The following is a 21,014-nucleotide window of genomic DNA, read 5'->3' on the forward strand; positions in this document are numbered from 1 at the left end:
ATTTTAATATTTTAACAACTGAACTTGTTTAAAATTAATACCAAATTTACTAAATTATGCCAATTAAAAATGTTGATATATTTGAATGGGTGATGGTATGCTACTTTTTAGGACTTGATAAATGTGAAACAACAGAAGGGTATTTTTGAACTTTAGTTTAGAAATTACTGATTATGAATTTATTTTTGTTTTCAGTCACATTGTTCAAGATTCTCATGAAGAATCAATTGTATTTTAAAAATACTGGATAAATGTATTGTTCATCATCACTAATATATGTATACATATGAACAATAAATATAGCACCGTATCTTGACTGTCAGATGTTGCTTGTGTGAATGGATTATGAATATCGTGCTGTTCATATTTTTGCAAATTGCATTGCTGTCATTAAATGATTGTAAATTAATTTACATCCCACTATTTACTATGTGCACATAAACTTTCATTTTTATTTTATTTAATGTAATGGAAATGAATCATCAAAACTAAACATGTGCTGTACTTATTAGCGACCAATGATTTCAATATATGATCAGGAAATATGAAGCTTGTTTATTCTGCTCTAAACCTCTTGTAAAACTTTTTTTAATTGCAAGTACAGCAGCGCTGTACATGAGAATCCCTTTTTTGGGACTTATTTTTAAGGATGGGACTTTTACAGAATTACTTTTAGCAAAGGAAAGCAGCAGAGTCAATGATAATTTTAGCTGAAGCAAATTATTCTGCCGATCAATATTTACCCATTCTTATAGCAAATAGAAATTTTATGGAGCTTGTTTCCTTAGTCCCTTGAACTGAGTAGTAAAATCAGCTTCAATTTTCTGTATGAGGTCGCTATCAGCATGTTTAAAAATATTAAAGGAAATCACTCATATTTGAAACTATCATGAAGAATTGGAAATTTTCTACATTATACTAGTGCTATCAAGTAAAAAAATGGAGAACAAAATGTAAAGGCAAATGTTATGATTAGTAAAATCCTGACTCTTTTAGTCAAACTGAAAAAAAAAAATAAACCATGCAAACTTGAAATTTTATTATCTTGTGTAGACTGCATGATAGTTATACGCAAATTGAAAAGGGATGTTGAAAAGATGAACTATATGAATCAATGCTGTGGGAATCATATGAGATAATAAAATATGAAAATTTTTTTGTTATGCTGCAAAAAAGCGATAGTAAAATAGATTTCATTTCATTTGATTTTTTTTCTCATGCTCTATTTGCAGGGCATTTGAGTTTGAGTTCATGTTTTCGCCAACAGAATGAGACATCCAGAGGAATAATTCGTATATGTGAGGATATGTTCAAATGCAGTTTCTGCCCATACACCTCAAATTATAAGTCAGCTGTTGTACGTCATGCCAAACGCCATTCAGGAGAACGCAACCATCGATGCAAGTTTTGTGGGAAGGCTTTCCTTGAGTCAGGATCACTCAAATATCATCTCTACTCGCTGCATTCAACAACAAAAAACTGTGTTTGAAATCTCCTCTGGACAACTGCTATTCCAATTTAAACTTCTCTAGTTATTGATATTTTTCATTCTGGTTGATTTTCTAATGAAGTAGTCAGTTCAATTCATAGTGTTTGTATTTATGTTGAAAAAAACTTAATGTAATTTGTGAACAGTTTGGATTCATTGTATGTATCTGGGATATGTTTTATTAATTCAATCAATATGCACTGTAAGACCAATATCATGAAGTAGTTTCTTTTTTTTTATGTTCTTCATATGAACTTCAATGTTCGTTCAAATGGATTCTATATTTTCCTATTAATTACATAAGATTTGTACTCATATACACAGTGAGGTCAATTAAAATGAGCAAAATAAAAAAGTGGACTATCATAAAGTTCATCACCTGATATAATTTCTTTATCTCTATTGTTTTCGCAGGCTTATTTAATACACGTCCTCGTCGACGTACTAATGTCACCCCCAAAGGAGTCATTTGCCTCAGTGAAAACCGATTCAAATGTAGCCTCTGTACTTACTCATCAAATTACAAATCTGCTGTCGTGCGACATGCTCAACGACATTCAGGGGAGCGTAAGCACCAATGCAAATTTTGTGGAAAGGCATTCTTTGACACTCAGTCACTCAAGTATCATCTATATTCGCAACATTCTGCTGTTGGAAACAATGACAAGTGATTTGAATTTGAGACAATCTTGATCATGCTCACTGTGGTTTGTTTTGAATGTGAATTTTTAACACTCCAACTATATTTGCTGAATTCAATTTTGTTTCTGTGATTTTTGTGTTAGGCTTTACTATTTTTATAAGAAAATATTTCATACTAGCCAGGTAATTGAATTGTAAACTTGTTATGTAAACTACTGAAGTCTCTCACATATATAATGTATAGTTCATAGGAATGAAGTGCTGGGTGCAGTAAATGAATATATTTGATTAAATTTTGGCAATTGGTTTTCCTGTGAATTTAAGAAATTTTTCATTTATAAAACAGTTTATGCACCGTTATAAAGGCATGTAAATAAATTTTTAAATGAATAAATGAGACATTTGTCAATTGATTTTTACATCATTTTTTATGTCTTAAAAAATACATTATTGTGATCAAAATGCGTATTGTGCATAAAATTGTGTATCAAAATGATAACCAATCTTGGTTCTCAAAGTAATTTCTTGAATGATTTTCATATTTCCTTGTTAGCGATTTTTCTTCCTTACGATAGACACTAAATCAGGAAGAACATGGACCAGCTTCGATCGGTTTCCTTTACTTTGTGTTATTCACTTCTGTTCTATTTCATGCCTGTGCTGCTTTTTGTACCATTTTCATGGCTGCCAAGTCTCTGATTTTCTGAGAGGCTCCTGAATTTCTACTCCGTCTCTCGGACTCCCAAAAAATTCTTATATCTCCCAAATTTTACCCGTGATAGTAAAACTATCTTTATCCCTATTTGTTGTGGAAAAAAATTATTCCCAAAGAATTTACCCAGAAAAAAACAGTTCCTTTTGTTTTTAATCCCGAAAATGACATTACAAGCAATATAAATTATTGCCATGGCATCAAATCAGGTTTTCACATTCAAAATTTTTGTGTCTGCATTCACCAGGTAGGGCCACAACTAGATACTTTGTCAGCTGGGGCAAGCACACATTTCGGCACCTTCGTGTAATGTACAAGGAGCCATTATATATACACTGCTGGCCACCCAAATTGCAACACCAAGAAAGACAAGAGATATCGCAACAATATTTATTTTGTAGATAACATGTTAACCAAGCATCAAATGATTAAATTTATAGACTTCTGTGAAGTGTGGTTCCTGCCAAAATCAGTAGCCAGAATAGCCGCCATTGTTGGAGATCACCGCTGCCACACGCCTCGGCATTGATTCAAATAGACTTTGGATGTGTTCTTGGAGTACAGCAGACCAAGCAGCTTCCACGCGTTGCCAAAGTTGATCTGGTGTGGCAGCTGGGGATGTAATCTGGGTCAATCGTTGAGCAACCATGGACCACATGTTTTCTATCGGCGAAAGATCCAGAGAGCGAGCTGGCCAGGGAAACAATTCAATCTGGCGATTGACGAAGAACCTTTGGACAATGTGTGCCACGTGTGGTCGCGCATTATCCTGTTGAAATATGGCTGGGGGCAAGCCCTGAAGGTAAGGAAGGACAACTGGCTCCAACACCTCAGAGATGTAGCGCTGTCTTTTTAAAGTACCGGCAATGCGTACTAGAGGAGTGCGAGAATGATATCCAATACCGCCCCATACCATAATACCCGGTGCAGGACCAGTGTGGCGGTGCATAACGCAGCTGTTCAGCATCCTCTCTCCACGGTGTCTCCAGACTCGAATCCGACCATCGTGGTGTTGCAGACAGAAGCGTGACTCGTCAGTAAAGACAATTTCATTCTATTGTGCCGTCCACATCCTTCTTTCATCGCACCATTGGCGGCGGAGACGTCTGTGGTTCTGCGTCAAGGGTAGACGAAGCAATGGACGTCTTGCGGACAGACCACTCTGCTGTAAACAGCGTCGAATGGTACGCGCAGACACTGGATGATGCTGTACAGACTGAATGTGCTGTGCTATGGTTCGTGATGTGGCTGAGCGATCCGTCACTGCCATACGCACAATACGCCTGTCATCACGTGAAGTGGTGCACTGAGGTGGATGCGATCGAACACGTCGGTCCGTCGTACCCTCCTGCATCCAACGATCACATATCCGCATTACAGTTGTTTGGTTTCGTCCAACACGACTACCGATTTCCCTGAAAGATAATCCACAATCTCGGTAGGCCACTATCCTTCCTCTGTCGAACTCGGATACTTGATCAAAAGATGATCGCTGTTTTCTACGAGGCATAATTGATCTTTTTTTTTTTGAAAAAACCACAAGAAAAGCACAATTGCCGTACTTCAAATCGTTGAAATCTCGAAGCCTTAAATAGCGCTTTGAAGTGGCGCCACAGACGCGCGTGATGTGTGTCTGCGCTGAAATTCTAATCATTTGCATATCTCACCTCCGCTAATGCATGTTGTAAATTTCATATTATTTGCATGCTTCCTTCAGGGTGTTGCATTTACGGTGGCCAGCAGTGTATATTGTTACAAAAAAGTATCTGTAGCGTAATTTGTTGACGACCACTCAAGTTGACAAAGCCATGAGGGGGGAAAAAATCATTCTATTGGTCTAGAACGTTCTGCAAGGTTTCTTCAGCCAGGAAGCGCCACTTTTTCTGAAGCGCCACTGGTTATGAACTAGAATTTTATAAATAGAATCATCTCGACCTTTCTTTTTCCCTGGAATATTCTTTTTCTCAAAGTTTCTATGGTACCTATAAAAAGTGGCGCTGTCACAAGAGCCGACAACACTCCATTGCTGTTGTCAAGGATGACGTCACCGCCTCTATCGCTGAAGTAAAGGAAGATGTCGCTGCCATGAAATAAGACATCACCACCTCCATTGTTGCCGTCAAAGAGGAAACCAATTGCCAGGGTGAAGGAAGACATTGCCACATCGGTCGCCGGAGTGAAGGGAGATATCGCTGTCATGAAAAGCAGGGTGGATGGAATAGTTAACACCGTGAAAGAACTCAAGCAATGAATGCAGTCCACGAGAAGCTCTCAAAAAAAATACAAGAGCCTACGTTTTCCACGGACGCTCACCAGGTCCTGCCAGCTATAGTTGATGTCAGTCGGACTGGTGGCAACTCGTTCTGCCAAGGAGTCATGTGACAGAAGCGTTAAAATAATTGCACGGAAGCTTAACCGGTGGACATTTCGGCATAATTAAGACTCTTCAGAAGGTCTGTGACAGGACCGTCATTTCAACTTTTTCCGGGGGGGGGGGGCAAAGCACATGTACTCAATGTATGTATATATATACAATTTTTAGTGTATTTTCAAAAGCCGGGGGGGGGGGGCACGTAAGAGACGAGATCACAGAATCGCTAATGGCTGGATCAACATAGACTCCGAGAAGATGAAGAACCGCTATGATACGAGGGCCATGCTTCATGACTTTGAGGAAAGAGACCTTGTCTGACCAGACACGACCCAGGCTCTGTTCCTTCTGGAATGTAAGCTTTTTAGAAAACCTCATCTGGCTCTGGAACCCAAAGCACCGGAAAGACTGCCCGAAACTCCAGAAATCTTGGGAAGGACCCTACAGAGTCATGAAGAAATTGAACTGTGTGGTTATTCGGATGCAAAAGACTCCATCATCAAAATGCAAGATGGTCCATCTTAGGTGCGCTAGTCTTAACAGACTAGCTCCCTACCGCAGTGAGTGACCAAGTGCGACCCACCAACTTGAGGACTGAATTGTCGGGACGAACATTTTTAAAAGAGAGGGCAGTGTTATGAAAAATATTGGTAGTGTAATTTGTTGAGGACCCTTCAAGTTAACAAAGCCATGAGGAAAAAAAAGAGAGAAATCATTCTATTGGTCTAGAACAGTTAGATTGAAAGAATTATATATTTATGCATTTCTGCTGAAATGAAATATATATTATATTTATGTTTATAAACTATAGTTTGTGTAATTATCAAGTTATAGATAATATTTGTTTAATTTAAGTTTGTTTGAAGAGATAATTGGTATATATACATTTTTAGAAAGTTTCATCAGTATATGTAAATTAGCAATTATGTGACATCACTAATTATCCTCCAATCAGAGTAAGCCCAGGGGATTTTGGGAAAATTTCCCTTTTATATAGTAGATACATAAATCAGTAGTTGATTGTGTATTGGAAAGGTAGGAGGTTCAGTAGAATATAGTCTGGCTATTTTTACTAGCATTTATTATCTTAATCTATTATCTGGCTTATCTTGTGTACTTTATCCAAGAAATAAACATGTTATCACAAGATATACAGAAGACTGGATGTTGTGAAGATATTTATTATTTTAGATGTTAATTTTTTAAGGAAGGAAAAAACTCATCTCTGCCTCTACCGGGAGTCGAACCCGGGTCCCTCGATTGCCGGACAGAGTTTTTTCCTTCCTTAAAAAATTAACATCTAAAATAATAAATATCTTCACAACATCCAGTCTTCTGTATATCTTGTGTTAACAAGTGGAGAGCGACATTCATGTCAAACATGTTATCCACTGACTCTGCTTTAAGTCATTGTACTGGAAATGAACTCAAGAATAACGTTTTGCGAGGTTTCTTTGACCAGGACTGAAGCTCTGCTTGTTGGGAACTAGAATTTTTATAAATAGAATCATCTCAAACTTTCTTTTTTCCTGGAATATCCTTTTTCTCAAAGTTTTTATGGTACCTGTAAAAAATGAAGCCGTCCCAAGAGAAGGGTGAGGGAGTTGTTGCTTTATCCTCAATGCGAGTTTCTTTTTGTGAAAAATTATAAATAGATGTTTTCTGTAAATAAATTTGTGACGTCCTGAAAATTGATTCATCCTCTGATCATTTCAAGGACTTGTGAGAAATTATCCGGAACAAAATATATATATATATTTCACCCTTTCTATACATAAACATAAAGGGTGAATCTGATGTTGAGTCTAATCCTGTACCCGGGGCACCAGACCTGCCTGCTCCTCTGTAATTGTGACTCTGACCATATGTTCCGTTGAGTCTGTTTGTCTTTCTCAAGTTCCTGATGGTAATTTTTTTATTAGTGGGACTTGATTTGAGACCAGTGGTAATGATAGATAATATAACCTTCGGGTTGGCAATGATTGGTGATTTGGCGCTGATTGACAATAGCATGCACAATGTCATGTTTTTGTGATGGGGAAAAATGCCTACAATTTTACTAATGAAAAAACTGTAATGTTTTTCAAAAATCACTGTTATATTTATTTTTGTACGAAATTTGGATCCTCAAGAAACCTTCCTTAATTCTTATTCTCCAATTTTGGCAGCTATGCATTTTTCCCATTATAAATTTTTTTCTTTAGGTGTACTCTTCATATCTCTTCCTCCTCAAAACTTCTTTTTACTGTCAGTAGATTCCTTTACAGGGGTCTGTCCAACCAAAATTGGGGTGCATTTTCTGGACCCTTCACAAAATAAAAATGAATGAAACCATAAATTTGGCATTTAATTTCTTTTGTGATAGATTAACTAGATGATTTCGCTTCCTATACTTGTTTTCTCAAAATCAGTGAACATTTTCCACAAAAATAAGGAAAGTTTAAAAAAAACAATATTCTACAATAAAGTCTGGACAGACCCCTGCTTGATAAATCAAAGATAATATGAAAATTTGGTATTATTTTGGCAGTATTTTTTCATCAGTGATGTCACTAGTGTTGCTGTATCATGCCAAATATCTAAAATTTCTGAAAAAAAGGTGTACAAAATGTAAATTTACGAATCCCACAGGATACTTTGCTCTTTAAAGACCTGGTTTCTCCAACAATGTGGGATACAGAACAGAAAGAATAGGTTATTGTACGTTTAAAAAAAATGTCAATTTATTCATTTTTACTATTTTTATCCTTGCTTTCTATTTCCCTTTTCTTCTTTTCTGTAAGGAAACGGAATAAAACGTATAGTAATTTTTCCTCATACTCATACACTCATTGCCATAAAAATTTGCGCACCCAGAAGAAGTCGTCAGAATGAAACGAAATTTTACACATGTAAGTACTACGTTGATATAAGTAAGTGATTAGAAAATCCAAGAAAAAGGATCATTTATTGCAGAAAAAAAGTAAAGATGAACAGAAGTTTTAGTACTCTGTTGGACCCCCTCTAGCGCGAATGCACGATGCGATACAAGCGGGCATTGAGGCATACAAGTTCCGTATGATGTCCTGAGACATCTCGTTCCACAGTTGCTGTAAATGCGCCTCTAGTTCGACCAACCTCGTAGGGTGTCCAACTTGCCGTCCCAAATGATCCCAGATATGCTCGATTGGTGACAAATCTGGGGATAGAGCAGGCCAGGGAAGGGTGGTAATGTGGCAGAGGCAGTCTTGTGGCATCCTTGCTGTGTGTGGCCTAGCATTGTCTTGTTGAAAAATGGCTCCTGGGAGCCCTGCCATGAGTGGCAACACATGTGGCTGAAGGATGTTATGGACGTACCACTGGGCTGTCATTGTGCCATGGATCAATATTAGGGGTGACTGTGTATCGTAAGCAATGGCACCCCATACCATGACACCAGCTGTGGGAGTGGTGTGTCGCTGTAAAGCAAAGGCAGGATTGAAGCGTTCACCACGGGGCCTCCACACACGAACACGATTGTCATTACTGCTCAAGTTGAATCTTGATTCGTCGCTGAAGACGACGTGGTTCCATTCCATTGCAGTCCAATCCCGTCGTGCTCGACACCACTCCAAACGGAGGCGTTGGTGGGTGGGTGTCATTGGCAGCACACGTAATGAGCGCCGCGATACCAGATATCCTTCAGCCAGGAGCCTTGCGATGGTTCGGGAAGAGACAGGGGCCCGTAGTGAAGCTGCTGCCTGTGTCTGGATAGCGGCCAATGAGGCAGTTGGCTCTACACGTGCGTTTCGGATGATGTGACGGTATTCTCGACGACTGGTCTGTCGAGGGCGTCCTGAACCTGGTCGCCGTGCAAATGACGTCTCTTCTGTCCACTGGTCCCAACACCTCCTCACAGTAAAATCAGAACGGCTTAGTTGACGAGCTACTCGCCGAGCTGACCACCCAGCTTCCATCATCTTCCCCTTGATTCTTCCCCTATCGAACTCTGACAACTGCTCATATGGTCTTTGACGGCGGCGTAACGGCATGTCTACCTCAGCATTTCCTTTGCAAACGATTAAATACACTCCAGCAAGCTCTGCTTACCTGTTTTATACTCCAAGGAGAACAAAGTTCAACGCCCTCTAGGGGCATTACGCAATGCACAATCACGCTGCATTTCTAATCATTTGCATATCTGCCCGACATGTACCTTCAGGCCAACTTTTGTTTCGATCCCACAATTATTTCTTGGTGCGCAAATTTTTAGGCAATCCCTCAAAAACCTGGAATTTCTTTGAACGTGCCACAAGTTGAGTAATTTTTTAGAATTTTTTTAACATTAAAACAGAATCTGCTATATTAATTCAAAATTTTAAATTCATATAGCAGAATTTTTTTCATTGAAAATTATTAATAATGCTTGTATTGCTTTATTGAGCAGTTATCATGAGTAAAGTCTCAAATGACAGAGCATGATCTTTGTTCATTCTATTGTTGGATACGTTTTTTAAAAATCAAAGTTCTGATTGTTCTGGTTTCGTGAATTCTATATTAAAGTTTTTTCCATTTTCTAACGTGTGTAGATAAATGTGTGGAAACCAATTTCATATTTCATTAATTATTGAGTTTACCATTACTAGAGTACTTATCTTATTCAGTAACTTATTTTTATTCTTAGGTTGCTTATCAAATCTCTATCTGCAAAGTGATTCTGAATGTTTTGTCCATATCTCAAAGAATAAGTTCAAATGCACCGTCTGCCCGTATGTCTCGAATCGAAAACGTAATGTTCGGCGCCATTTCTCAATACATACAGGAGAACGAAGATACCGTTGTGATTTCTGTGGGAAAGGTTTCATTGAGAGTGGGGGTTTAAAATACCATCTGTACTCTCGGCACTCATTTGTGATGAATACGAAATGAATTAGTTTGATTTTTAATGTGATTTTATAGTATGTACTTAGGTTTTTTGACATATGTGGCCTTTACATTTTTTTAATTTTGTATCTCAAATGTAAAATTCAACCCATTTCATTTATTATAATAAAACTGATAATTCTAAAGATATGCTTTGTTTGATTGTTCAACTTGAACGTGGTATTACCATTCGATATAATCAACTACCATTTTCAACCCCCTGTGGGATGCAAATCTTCTCCAAATTTTGCAATTTTTCTCAACCATATTTCATCCAGTTATGTATCAAAATTCATATAGACTAATTTAACCCCCCCCCCCTTGTCGTACATGACATACACTGTGTATATACTATTCACAACTGAGTTGTCTTATTTCATTTTGTGGTGAATACAGGAGAGATGTTGTCTGCTGGACAGAAGGTAAAAGGAAAGACACTCGCCTTGTTGTGCAGGTATCATCTATGAAGTCACAAATGATTAAGCATGATCAAGATCTTTATTTCATCTATTATTGGAAAATGATTTTTAATATCAAAATTAAATTTCTGATAATTTCTGTGTCATAAATTATGTACATAACATTGTGTACATAAATATGTTATTACTAATTTCAAATTTCAGTCGTGATTGTACTATAATTAGAGTGCTTATCTTATTGAGCTACTTGTTTTTATTCTTAGGTTGCGTATCAGATCTCTATCAGCAGAACGATTCTGAATGCGTTGTCCATGTCTCAAAGAATCAGTTCAAATGCACTTTCTGCTCATATGTCTCAGTTCGAAAAGCTGATGTCCGCCGCCATTCCTCAATACATACGGGGGAGAAAAGATACCGTTGTGATTTCTGTGGGAAGGGGTTCAGTCAGAGTGGAAGTTTAAAATATCATCTGTACTCTATGCACTCATTTTTAATGAACTCTAAATAGTTAAATTTGGTTTTTTGATGTACTTACAAACTGTATAGTCTGTATAGTATAGGTTTGGAAATATAACTTCTGCATTTTTTTAATCTTGAAAATCGAATGTGAAAATAAACTTATTTTATTTTAGATTATTGTAATAAAATTTATAATTCTAAGGATTTGTTTGTTTGATCAACTTTTTGAAAATGTGTTATTATCATGCTATACTATCATCAATAATTTTCAATCATGTTATATTGATATAGGTTTTTGACTCTCATGGTGAACAGTGAATTCATACTCTTTATTGAAAATAATTCAGTATTTTTCCACTTAATTGAAACAAAAATAGTTTTTTAGAATAACCACCACAATTTGACAAATATAGAAACATATTTGTGGCACCAAATTGTGTGTATCTCCTATACACATTTAGTAAATTATATTTTGGATTTTTCCAAAATGGAATTTACTTTCATTAAATACCATTTTCTCATCTACAAACCAATATTAGTCAGAAATTATTTGTTAGATACTCGGAACCAAATGCGAATAGCTGAAATGTAATTAATTGTGCCATTGTTTCAGCCATTCAATGTTTTAATTATTAATTATAATGTTCATTGTCAATTTCTTGTAAATGGTGTTTTCACCAAAAAATAGATGTGGGTGTAAGTTCTGCTAGCTTTGAATATTGTTTTTGATATCATATGCGTTTTAGGGGATATCAAGCCAAGAGGAAGAGTGCTAGTTCAAATTTAATGTAGGCATCAGATTAATGTTTTGTTCGGTCAATTAGCACAATTGAAAATTCAGATTGCTTGTCTATTCTTTTATGAAACAGCTAATCAAAATTTAAAGGGGTTAACCATTCTCAGTGTTTTGTAAGTGAAATTCATGATAATATTATTTAGAGTTTTTCAGTTATAATGTGTCTTACGATGATCATTCTAATTCAAAGTTTTGTATTTTGCAGGATTACAAGCTGCTCCTTCAAGAATGTGTACTTGGGATAAACCACAACCAAATTCAAATAAACCAGCTCGCCACAAGTGCCCTCACTGCACTTACTCGACAAATGTTATGACTAATATGCGACGTCATATTGCTACCCATACTGGAGAACGCCAGCATCATTGCCATATTTGTGGCAGAGCCTTTATTAGAAAGGATCAGTTCAGATATCATTTGTATGCTATACATAAAATTAAGCCGGGATTCTCATGAATTCAATGTCTTTACTTCTTTTTTTTTCAAAAACTTTTTGAAGCATGAAGGGTTTCTTTTCTCAATAAAATCATTTCCATAATTAGATTTTTGGGTAGTATTTATTTTTTGTATCTCTATCTGTCTGCTTTTTTTTAAAATTTGTTGGTTTATTTACTGTACCCTTTCTGAATGCATTATGTAATTGAAAATTATAATGTGGGATGTTGTTGCTGAAGCGTTTGCAACTATAGCATTAATAGAAAAGGCTCTGATCACTTTTCTCCTATCAAATACCAGTTCCATATTCTTCAAATTTCTTACAACCAATTTTCTATCTCCAGTCTCCAGTAATGTATAATGTGATGAAGTGTCTCATTCTAGATATGTTTTTTTAGGCCAGAGACATATGGTGGTAGAAGACAAGAGACATATATCAGCTTTGGAAGGTAAGAAATGCTCATCAGAGTTACTTGAAAACATCATGGTCCTAAAAAAGAAAAGAAGTGTTTCTTTTGTTCATTGAAGTTTACTGGTGAATTGTGAGAACATATTGCTTAGCATGTTTAGGGAAAAACCTTAATTTAGAAAAGGGAGAAATAAAATGTTATTTTATTCTATGCATGTAACTATGCAGGCAATTATTATTATTTTTGAGAATGAAAGCCAATGCAATGAAGTTATTTATTCGTTAATGTCTAAAAGTGGGTCCCCACCACATGTTGGCATGCAGTACTTTGTCGAGCTCTCGTGTAATACAGATAAGATGACAGGTTACAAGACAAGCAATGAATTAGCTGCTGGCCAGGTTTATTTTGTAACAGTACATCATACATCACTCTGACCAAATCTTGTATGGCAAAAAGCTATTGCGATGCAATTACAATTTTTTTGTGTTAGGGTGGAAAATAGAAACAAAATCCAGATGTAGTATTGTTCCCCAAGTAACCTGTGAAAGCCTAGTGTTGAAAAATAGTGTGTGTGTGAATAAAACAAATCTCATTCACAGTTTTTGGTTGACATTGGTTTATGTGAATAAAATAAGAGATAGTTCATTATTATTTACAGGGAGATCTCTCAATATGGGGCACGTATAAGACCAGACTTTTTGTCTCTTAAATATAGATGTCCTTTATTCCATAGTTCTTATTCGAAGGGACACTGATCAGGACGTCTGTCCCTTAAGTGGAGGTGTTACTTAGACAGTTTTGACTGTACATGGTCGAAGTATATCCAAAGTGTGACGTATGACTTATACATGGAATGATTTGATGAAAGACGATTTATCAATGATTATACACAATTCCATATATTGAAACAGGTATGTTATGCTGTAAAATTTTGAAAAAAGTTTAATCTGCATAAATTATTGCATCTTTTCAATAAACTACTTACAAAATTTATATTTCTTTATTGTGTGTGCAGGTATCATCTATGCCACAAATGATTGATCAAGATCGTGATCTCCTCTGTTATTGGACGAGCTTTGTTTAAATAAAAAATAAAATTTTCTGATTTTTTTTCTTTTTTTATAAATTATCCTATAATAGAGTATACAATTTATATTATATAATTATAATTTTTAATATTGATTTAAAACAAGTACGTATTTGTGTGTTTGTACATGAACATGTGATAACTGATTTTACATTTCAGTCATTTAATTAGCATTAGTAAAGTTTTTATTCAGTAACTTGTTTCTATTCTTAGGTTGTGTATCAAATCCCTATCAGCAGAATGATTCTGAATGTGTTGTCCATATCTCAAAGGAACAGTTTAAGTGCAATTTCTGCTCATATGTCTCGGTTCGAAAAGCTGATGTCCGTCGCCATATTTTAACACATACTGGAGAGCGAAGACACCATTGTGATTTCTGTGGAAAAGGATTCATTGAGAGTCGGGGTTTAAAATATCATCTGTACTCTCGGCACTCATTTTTGATGAATAAGAAATAGATTAATTTGGTTTTCATTTGTGATTTTATAGTCTATAAATAGTTTTTTTTGGCATATGGTTTCTATATTTGAACCTCAATGTAAAAATGAACCTATTTCATTCATTATTGTAATAAAACTATTTCTAAAAATAGGCTTTGTTGGATTGACAAAACACTTCATAACTCAACAGGGCTTGAGTTATGAAGAGAGACTTCATTTTTTGAATATGTTTACATTGGATGAACGCAGGTGTTGAGGAGATATGATCGAAGTGTTCAAAATTATTAGTGGGATGGATAGGATGGACCATGAACTTTTAGTACACAGCCAATCGACTGCTTTTACAAGGGGACACCAGTATCGATTGGTGAGGGACAATGCAAGGTTATGGTGTCGCAGGGGATTTTTCTCTAATAGGGTTGTTAATAAATGGAATAGCTTACCCCCGAAGGTAGTAAATTGTAACACAATTGACACGTTTAAAAAGAAATACGATAAACATGTTGGGGTAAATCGAGAAGCTATCCATTCTTAGAATAAGACAACCATAAGTATTCTTTATGGGCATTATATAATATTTTATCATGTGTATATATTGTTTATAATTTGTGTTAATTGCATTTTTAATTGGGTTGCTGTATTTTTAAATTTATGAAATCCTTTTTTTTTTATGGGCACCTTTTCTCAGCCACCTCGTTGGGCATTTTGCCTGTTGTGGCATTGTATTTGTATTTGTTCAACATATTTTTGATCATGCTATATAATCAACAGCCATTTTCAAGCTACTGCTGGATGCCAGTCTCCTTCAAATTTTCTCTGCTTTATTTCATTGTACTATAAATCACAATTTATATTCATTAATTATATCAAATTTTCTCTTTTGTTTCATGAGTGAAATTGTCAATAAATGTATTTAAAGTGGTGATGTATATGTTAAGAATATGGTGTATAATGAAAGTAACATTCATCACTTGGTTTTTTTTTTTTTAATATTTGCTGTATTGCCCTTTTAAGTATAAAGTTTGATTATTATTATTTTTCTACTTGAATGATAGTTTGTTGTCTTCATGTCTAATCATTCTTTACTTAAAAAGATGAAAAGATAATAATCATCATAGTAATCAGTACATCTATTAGCTTTATTGGAAATAATCCAATGCTTTTCAGGTTATAAAAAAATGAGTGGTTATTAGAATATGCATTAGCATATCCGCCACATGTATCTGTGGTGCAATTTAACTTTTATTTAAATATCATTTCTTGTAATCTATTAACCAATATGGGCTAGAAATTACTTGCCAATATCTCAGAACCAATTCTGGATCATTCAAATACAGAAAGTATATAATTGTATTTACACTGATCCAAAAAAAAATTCATGTTCTTAAGAAAATTTTAATAGGTTTTAGGGTATATTGGGGTTGCTGATTCAGAATCTGGCATTGGTTTTGTCAGATTGGCTCTAGTTTTTGAGATAAAGTGAAAATTAAATTTTGACGGTAATACATAAGCAGCATACAAATCACATTGTTGAGATTATGCATCTCCTGAAAAACTAGAGCAAATAAAGAATCAGTCCCAAAATGACTCTAAAATCACTGAAATATCTTTGCCAATGATTTACTGGATTGATTTATAACGCGCAGTTTCAATGTGATTTGTATTCTGCTTATGTATTACCATTGAAATTTAATTTTCACTTTATCTTAACAACTAGAGCCAATCTGACAAAATCAATGGTTGATTCATGATCAGTTCCCTAAAATCACTAAAATATATTTGAGAACAAAATCAGTGTTGAGAGAGAGCAGTGTTAGCAGACAGTGTTAATAAGCTTGTTGTGTCATGGATGTGTAGAAAGATGTATTACTTAGAAACGGCATGCAATATAATAAACTTTATAATCAAAAATATTTTTTATTTTGTCTTAGAAAATTAAAAAAAAGACTAAACTTCAATAAGGTGATATCCAAGAATAAAAGGCTGGTAGTGTTGATATTATCTTTCTGATCCAATTTTTTTTTTCTTTGTAGGCCCACAAGCTCTTACTGCAAAAAAGAATGCATCCTATGATAGAAAACGAATGAATAAAAATAAACTTTTTTGCCACAGGTGCCCCTTTTGCAGTTACTCAACTGACGTTAAATCTAATGTACGACATCATATTGCAACTCACACTGGAGAACGTAATCACTGTTGCCATGTATGTGACAAAGCCTTCATTCAGAAAACCCATTTGAAATATCATTTGTATGCTGTGCACAAAATTGTCAAGAACCAATAGTTTTAGATTTTTTGTGTAATTAATTAAAGTTGGTGTTATTACTAAATACGTGAAGACACTCGTCAAAAATTACTTTTTTCTTGTGTTCTATAAATCAATATTTGCTTGAAATTTTCTTGCCAATCGCGCAGAACCAGTTCTGAATAGTTGAAATACATAAAATGCATACTTTAATTATAAGATGCTATAAGCTTGTGGCAGGGATGCATAAAAAGATGTATCTCTAAGAAACGGCATGCTGTATAATAAACTATATAAAAATCAGTTTTTTATATTTTGTAGTAGAAAAACTTTAGAAGATCATTATCAATAATAAAAAAGAAGAAATCCAAGGATAAAGGCTTTCTGTATATTAATATCTTTCGCATCAATTTCGTATTTTCATTTTAGGCTTACAAGCACCTACTACAAGAATGAATGCATCCTACGGTAGAAAACATTAATGAAAATAAACAAGCCTGCCACAAGTGTCCCTTTTGCAGTTACTCAGCTGACTACAAATACAATGTATGATATCATATTGCAACCCACACTGTCCAAACTGTGATTCAGTTTCATTATCAAAAATGAGAAATCTTCAAAAATTGATTCGTTTTCATTACAAAAAATGAGAGGTCTTCAAAAATGGAGTACTTTTATTCCAGAAAAAATATAGTCAACATCAAAACTGCTAGTTATATAGTGTGCTGGGAAAGGAATAAGTATGGGCTTGTCACCTTTTCATTCTTGGTTTCTTCAGATGAAAATGCTTATCATATGCAACGAAAAATTGGTTGGAGATGATGAAATAAAAATAACTGAGTATACAAAACTTTTCAGAGTGACTTACATATGTACAGTATACTGTTACTGTGCAGTTGCACCACTATTCGAAAATCACCATGTGTTGGTAATTTTATCCAAAGCTTATTATGTATACTTAGTAGCAGACTATGCTAAGCTACATAAAATGCAAATATTTTTACAGTTCTTATTTATTTTTTTCTGCATGTGCCTGAGACAAAAAAAAGTTATTAAAAAATTATAATAGTAAATTATTTTATATTTTATGTAATTTCAGTCTTTAGTTTCATCCAAAGGACAATGGTGTAATATACACAGTGTATTCTGATCTCTCTGATTGAAAATATTACATTTTGCAGGCTTTCTACCTTTTACCGCAAGAAAAGAAGAGTCTCTTGGTAGACCAATACTACCAAATGGAAATAAATCAGGTCGCCATAAGTGTCCTTATTGCAGTTACAGAACAAATCATACTGCTACTGCACGACGTCATATTGCAACTCACACTGGAGAACGAAATCATCATTGCCATGTATGCGGCAAAGCCTTCATTCAAAAAATCCAATTGAAATATCATTTATATGCTTTGCACAAAATTATAAACCAATAGTTTTTGATTTTGTATTAATTGAAGGTGCTATTATTCTTAAACACATGAAGAAATACTTGCGATTTCATACTTTTGTAATTCAACAATAGCAGTAAACACACTTTTGCTATGAATAAAAGTAATCTTTAGAATCCTCAGGTTATTACTGCTTATAATGAACACAGATGAAATGAAGTTTTGTTCGAGTTTTTGTTGTGATCCTTGAATTTTGTATTTTGTTATTTTCATTGTTTATAAACAGTAACAATGTCTACAAAAAACTGTCTGAGCCTTTCATGGCAGGCATTCAATGTGTTACAAACGGTTTCTGGGCTATTGGGCCATGGTATAAGGCATTTTCTTCCTGATGTTTCGCCCACATCTGTGGTGGGCATCTTCTGAGGTTAAACACACATAGGTCTCTACAACATGCGAGAAAGCCAATAAAGCTCTTCTGTCAATCAAGCCTCAGATCTATTTAAAGAAAAACTTGATGACACTAGATGTGTATGAGGCCTTTCTCGTTTGTCACCTGTGTGTCTCAGAAGCTGGCTGCCACAGATGTGGATGAAATGCCAGGAAGAAAATGTCTTAGACCATGGCCTAACAGCTCGGAAACCAATTGTAACTCCTCAATATCTACAAATTTCACACATGAACAAGTTTTTCATTTACTCTGTGGCAAACTAAGAGTTCTGCTGTTGTATTATTTTTAATGCACCAATCCTTCTGCATATCTGAAGGGAGGGGGAAATATGCACCTGTGCAAGATATTTTTGTAGGCATATTTTTATTGTCTTTTTTTTTTACCTCTAGATATCACTAGTCCTCATGAAGCCTGTCATTAATCTCATGTGAGTTTTGAAATTATTGAGACCCTAGTTTTTTTTATGCTTTTCTTGGTTCTGAATTAGTTTCTATGTCTGGATTATCATCACAATTGATGAAACTTGCATCTGCCAGTTAAATCTGGTAAGAAAAATGAAGTATGAAGTTTCACTTTGCTAATGAATAGACACGGGAAAAATGTCAAGTGCTGTAAAAGCTTGATGTGCTAAATTAGAGGTTTCCTTGGTTAGAAGAAATAGCCGTTTATTCTTATTTTCATTCAAAAATAATGAAGAAAATTGCTGTGCTAAATGATGTAATCTTATTTTATTCCCCAGCGTTTTTTCTTCTACAAAAGCTATGAGAGGTTTCCAGAGATACTGTGTTTTTTCCGGTTGGAGTGACTTACATTGTTACTATATATAGTTGCACCAATATTTGAAAATCACTGTGTTGATAACTTTGTGAAAGCTTTTATAATGTGTATTTATTTGCAGACTGTTAAGCTGTATAAAATGCAAATGTTTATTTTATTTTTCGTGTGTGTGTGCCTGAGGCAAAAAAAAAAAAAAAACAAAAAAACTATTCATAAGATCATATTGATAAATTATTTTACATTATATGTAATTTCAAAGTTCTTAGTTTCTTCTATAAGATGCACATAGTGTACGCTAATCTCTCTGATCCAAAGTATTATATTTTTTGCAGGCTTTCTACCTCCTACTGCAAGGAAAAAAGAATATCTAGTTGAACCAGCACTACCAAATGAAAATAAATCTGGCCGCCATAAGTGTTCTTATTGCAGTTACAGAACAAATTATACTACTACTATAAGACGTCATATTGCAACTCACACTGGAGAGCGCAATCACCATTGCCATGTATGTGGCAAAGCTTTCATTCGGAATTCTCAATTGAAATATCATTTGTATGCTTTGCACAAAATTGTAAAGAACCGATAGTTTTTGATTTTGTGATAATTGAAGCTGGTGCTATTCTGAAACGCATGAAGACATACTTGTGAATCTTTGTCATTAGCAGTAAACACTCCTTTGCTTTGAATAAAGGTAATGTTTTGACTCCTTTTGGTTATTTCTGCTTGTAATGAATACAGAGAAAATTGAGTTTTGTGCTAGCAGGTTTTTGTTGTGTTCCTTGTACTTTGCATTTTGTTATTTCGAGAGATTACTTTAAAAAAAAAAGTAGTAATATCTACAAATTTTGAATGTAGTCAAATTTTACATTAGTTATTTAGCCTAAGTTTTGCTTTTGAGTTATTTTCTAGTGCACTAATCCTCCTACATATCTGGATAGAATGGGAAAATGTACAGCTAGAAGATATTTTTTAACCTGTAGATATCAGTCTGGTCCTCATGAAACTCGTCATTAATCTCATGTGAGTTTTTAAGTTATTGAAACTCTAGTTTTTTCATGCTTTTCTTCTTGGTTCTTCTGAATTAGATTCTGTGTCTCTTTATAACCTGAATTATAAGATCTTACTGAAAAGTGGAAGTAATGGTCCTTACTTCTTCTCTGAGAATGTTATACGTTTTAAAGACCTTCATTGCACACTCTTGCTACTCGTTGATTTGACTTGCATGATTTTTTTATTCTTTTGTGATATTTGTTTCTAAAAGTTATGGTTTGTTTTACATGAATGGAAGAAACGATGATGACAAAACCTGGAATCACTTAAGACTATGAGGAGTGATTTTGTCTGAAGTTTCTGTCAAAGACAGCCCATTCCTCAAAATATATTCTGAAATATAAATGTTTGTATTTATTGTTATTTGGTTTATACAATGAAACTTTTATGTAATTGCTCAAGGAATAAAAAATAATCTTTGTACAGGATTTAACGTTGTAGATGAAATGTATCAACTCTGTTAGGATTGTGCCAGGACAGGAGAGTTATATTGTTACATATAGGCAATAGTCGTTATAGATGGTATCATTATACAGTATTATTATATACATCATTATACTTACTGTATGTTGATTAAAATTTTTTTTTTAAATTTGTCACTAATTTTCAAATACCATTTAAGAATTTTCATAAGATAAGAAAGTAAATATGCTTAATAATTTTTTTTAGCTCCAGGCATGTCTCATTCTAAGTTTAGAAAACTTCAAAAGCTACTGTGTTTGAAAATGTAATATAGAAAAAACATCGAATAGGGAATACCATTTCTAGAAAAAAAAGGCAAATACACAAATCAACACGATTTTTCGATAAAGTCGCCTATTTTTATTTTCCTCATTTTATCTTTCCATTAATTTGTTATATATTTTCTTTGAAGGATGCTAGTGTAATTTTGTATCCTGTGCATACTTTGTATGTCACAAACCCTGTATTTATTGACAACAATTAATTTAAATGCTGACATCT

At 34.5% G+C, this 21,014-nt stretch overlaps 1 protein-coding gene across 2 annotated transcripts; it reads left to right on the forward strand.

Annotated features, from left to right (window-relative positions):
• Positions 1-12,228: 12,228 nt before the first annotated feature.
• LOC149084736 (uncharacterized) lies at positions 12,229-19,785 on the forward strand. Of its 2 annotated transcripts, XM_089235171.1 has the most exons (5): positions 12,229-12,653; positions 16,175-16,344; positions 17,568-17,740; positions 18,614-18,651; positions 19,334-19,785. In XM_089235171.1, exons 1-4 carry the CDS (start codon positions 12,614-12,616, stop codon positions 18,621-18,623), a joined length of 393 nt encoding a protein of 130 aa, XP_089091297.1. In that variant the 5' UTR covers positions 12,229-12,613; the 3' UTR covers positions 18,624-18,651; positions 19,334-19,785. The 2 variants fall into 2 exon arrangements, with proteins under 2 accessions (XP_089091297.1, XP_089091296.1); XM_089235170.1 differs by lacking the exon at positions 18,614-18,651.
• The last annotated feature ends 1,229 nt before the right edge of the window (positions 19,786-21,014 follow it).

This window comes from Pholcus phalangioides, unplaced genomic scaffold, assembly GCF_987345545.1.
Source record: "Pholcus phalangioides strain wild (caught in Gottingen) unplaced genomic scaffold, Ppha-v1.0 ptg000008l_1, whole genome shotgun sequence".
NCBI lineage: Eukaryota > Metazoa > Arthropoda > Arachnida > Araneae > Pholcidae > Pholcus > Pholcus phalangioides.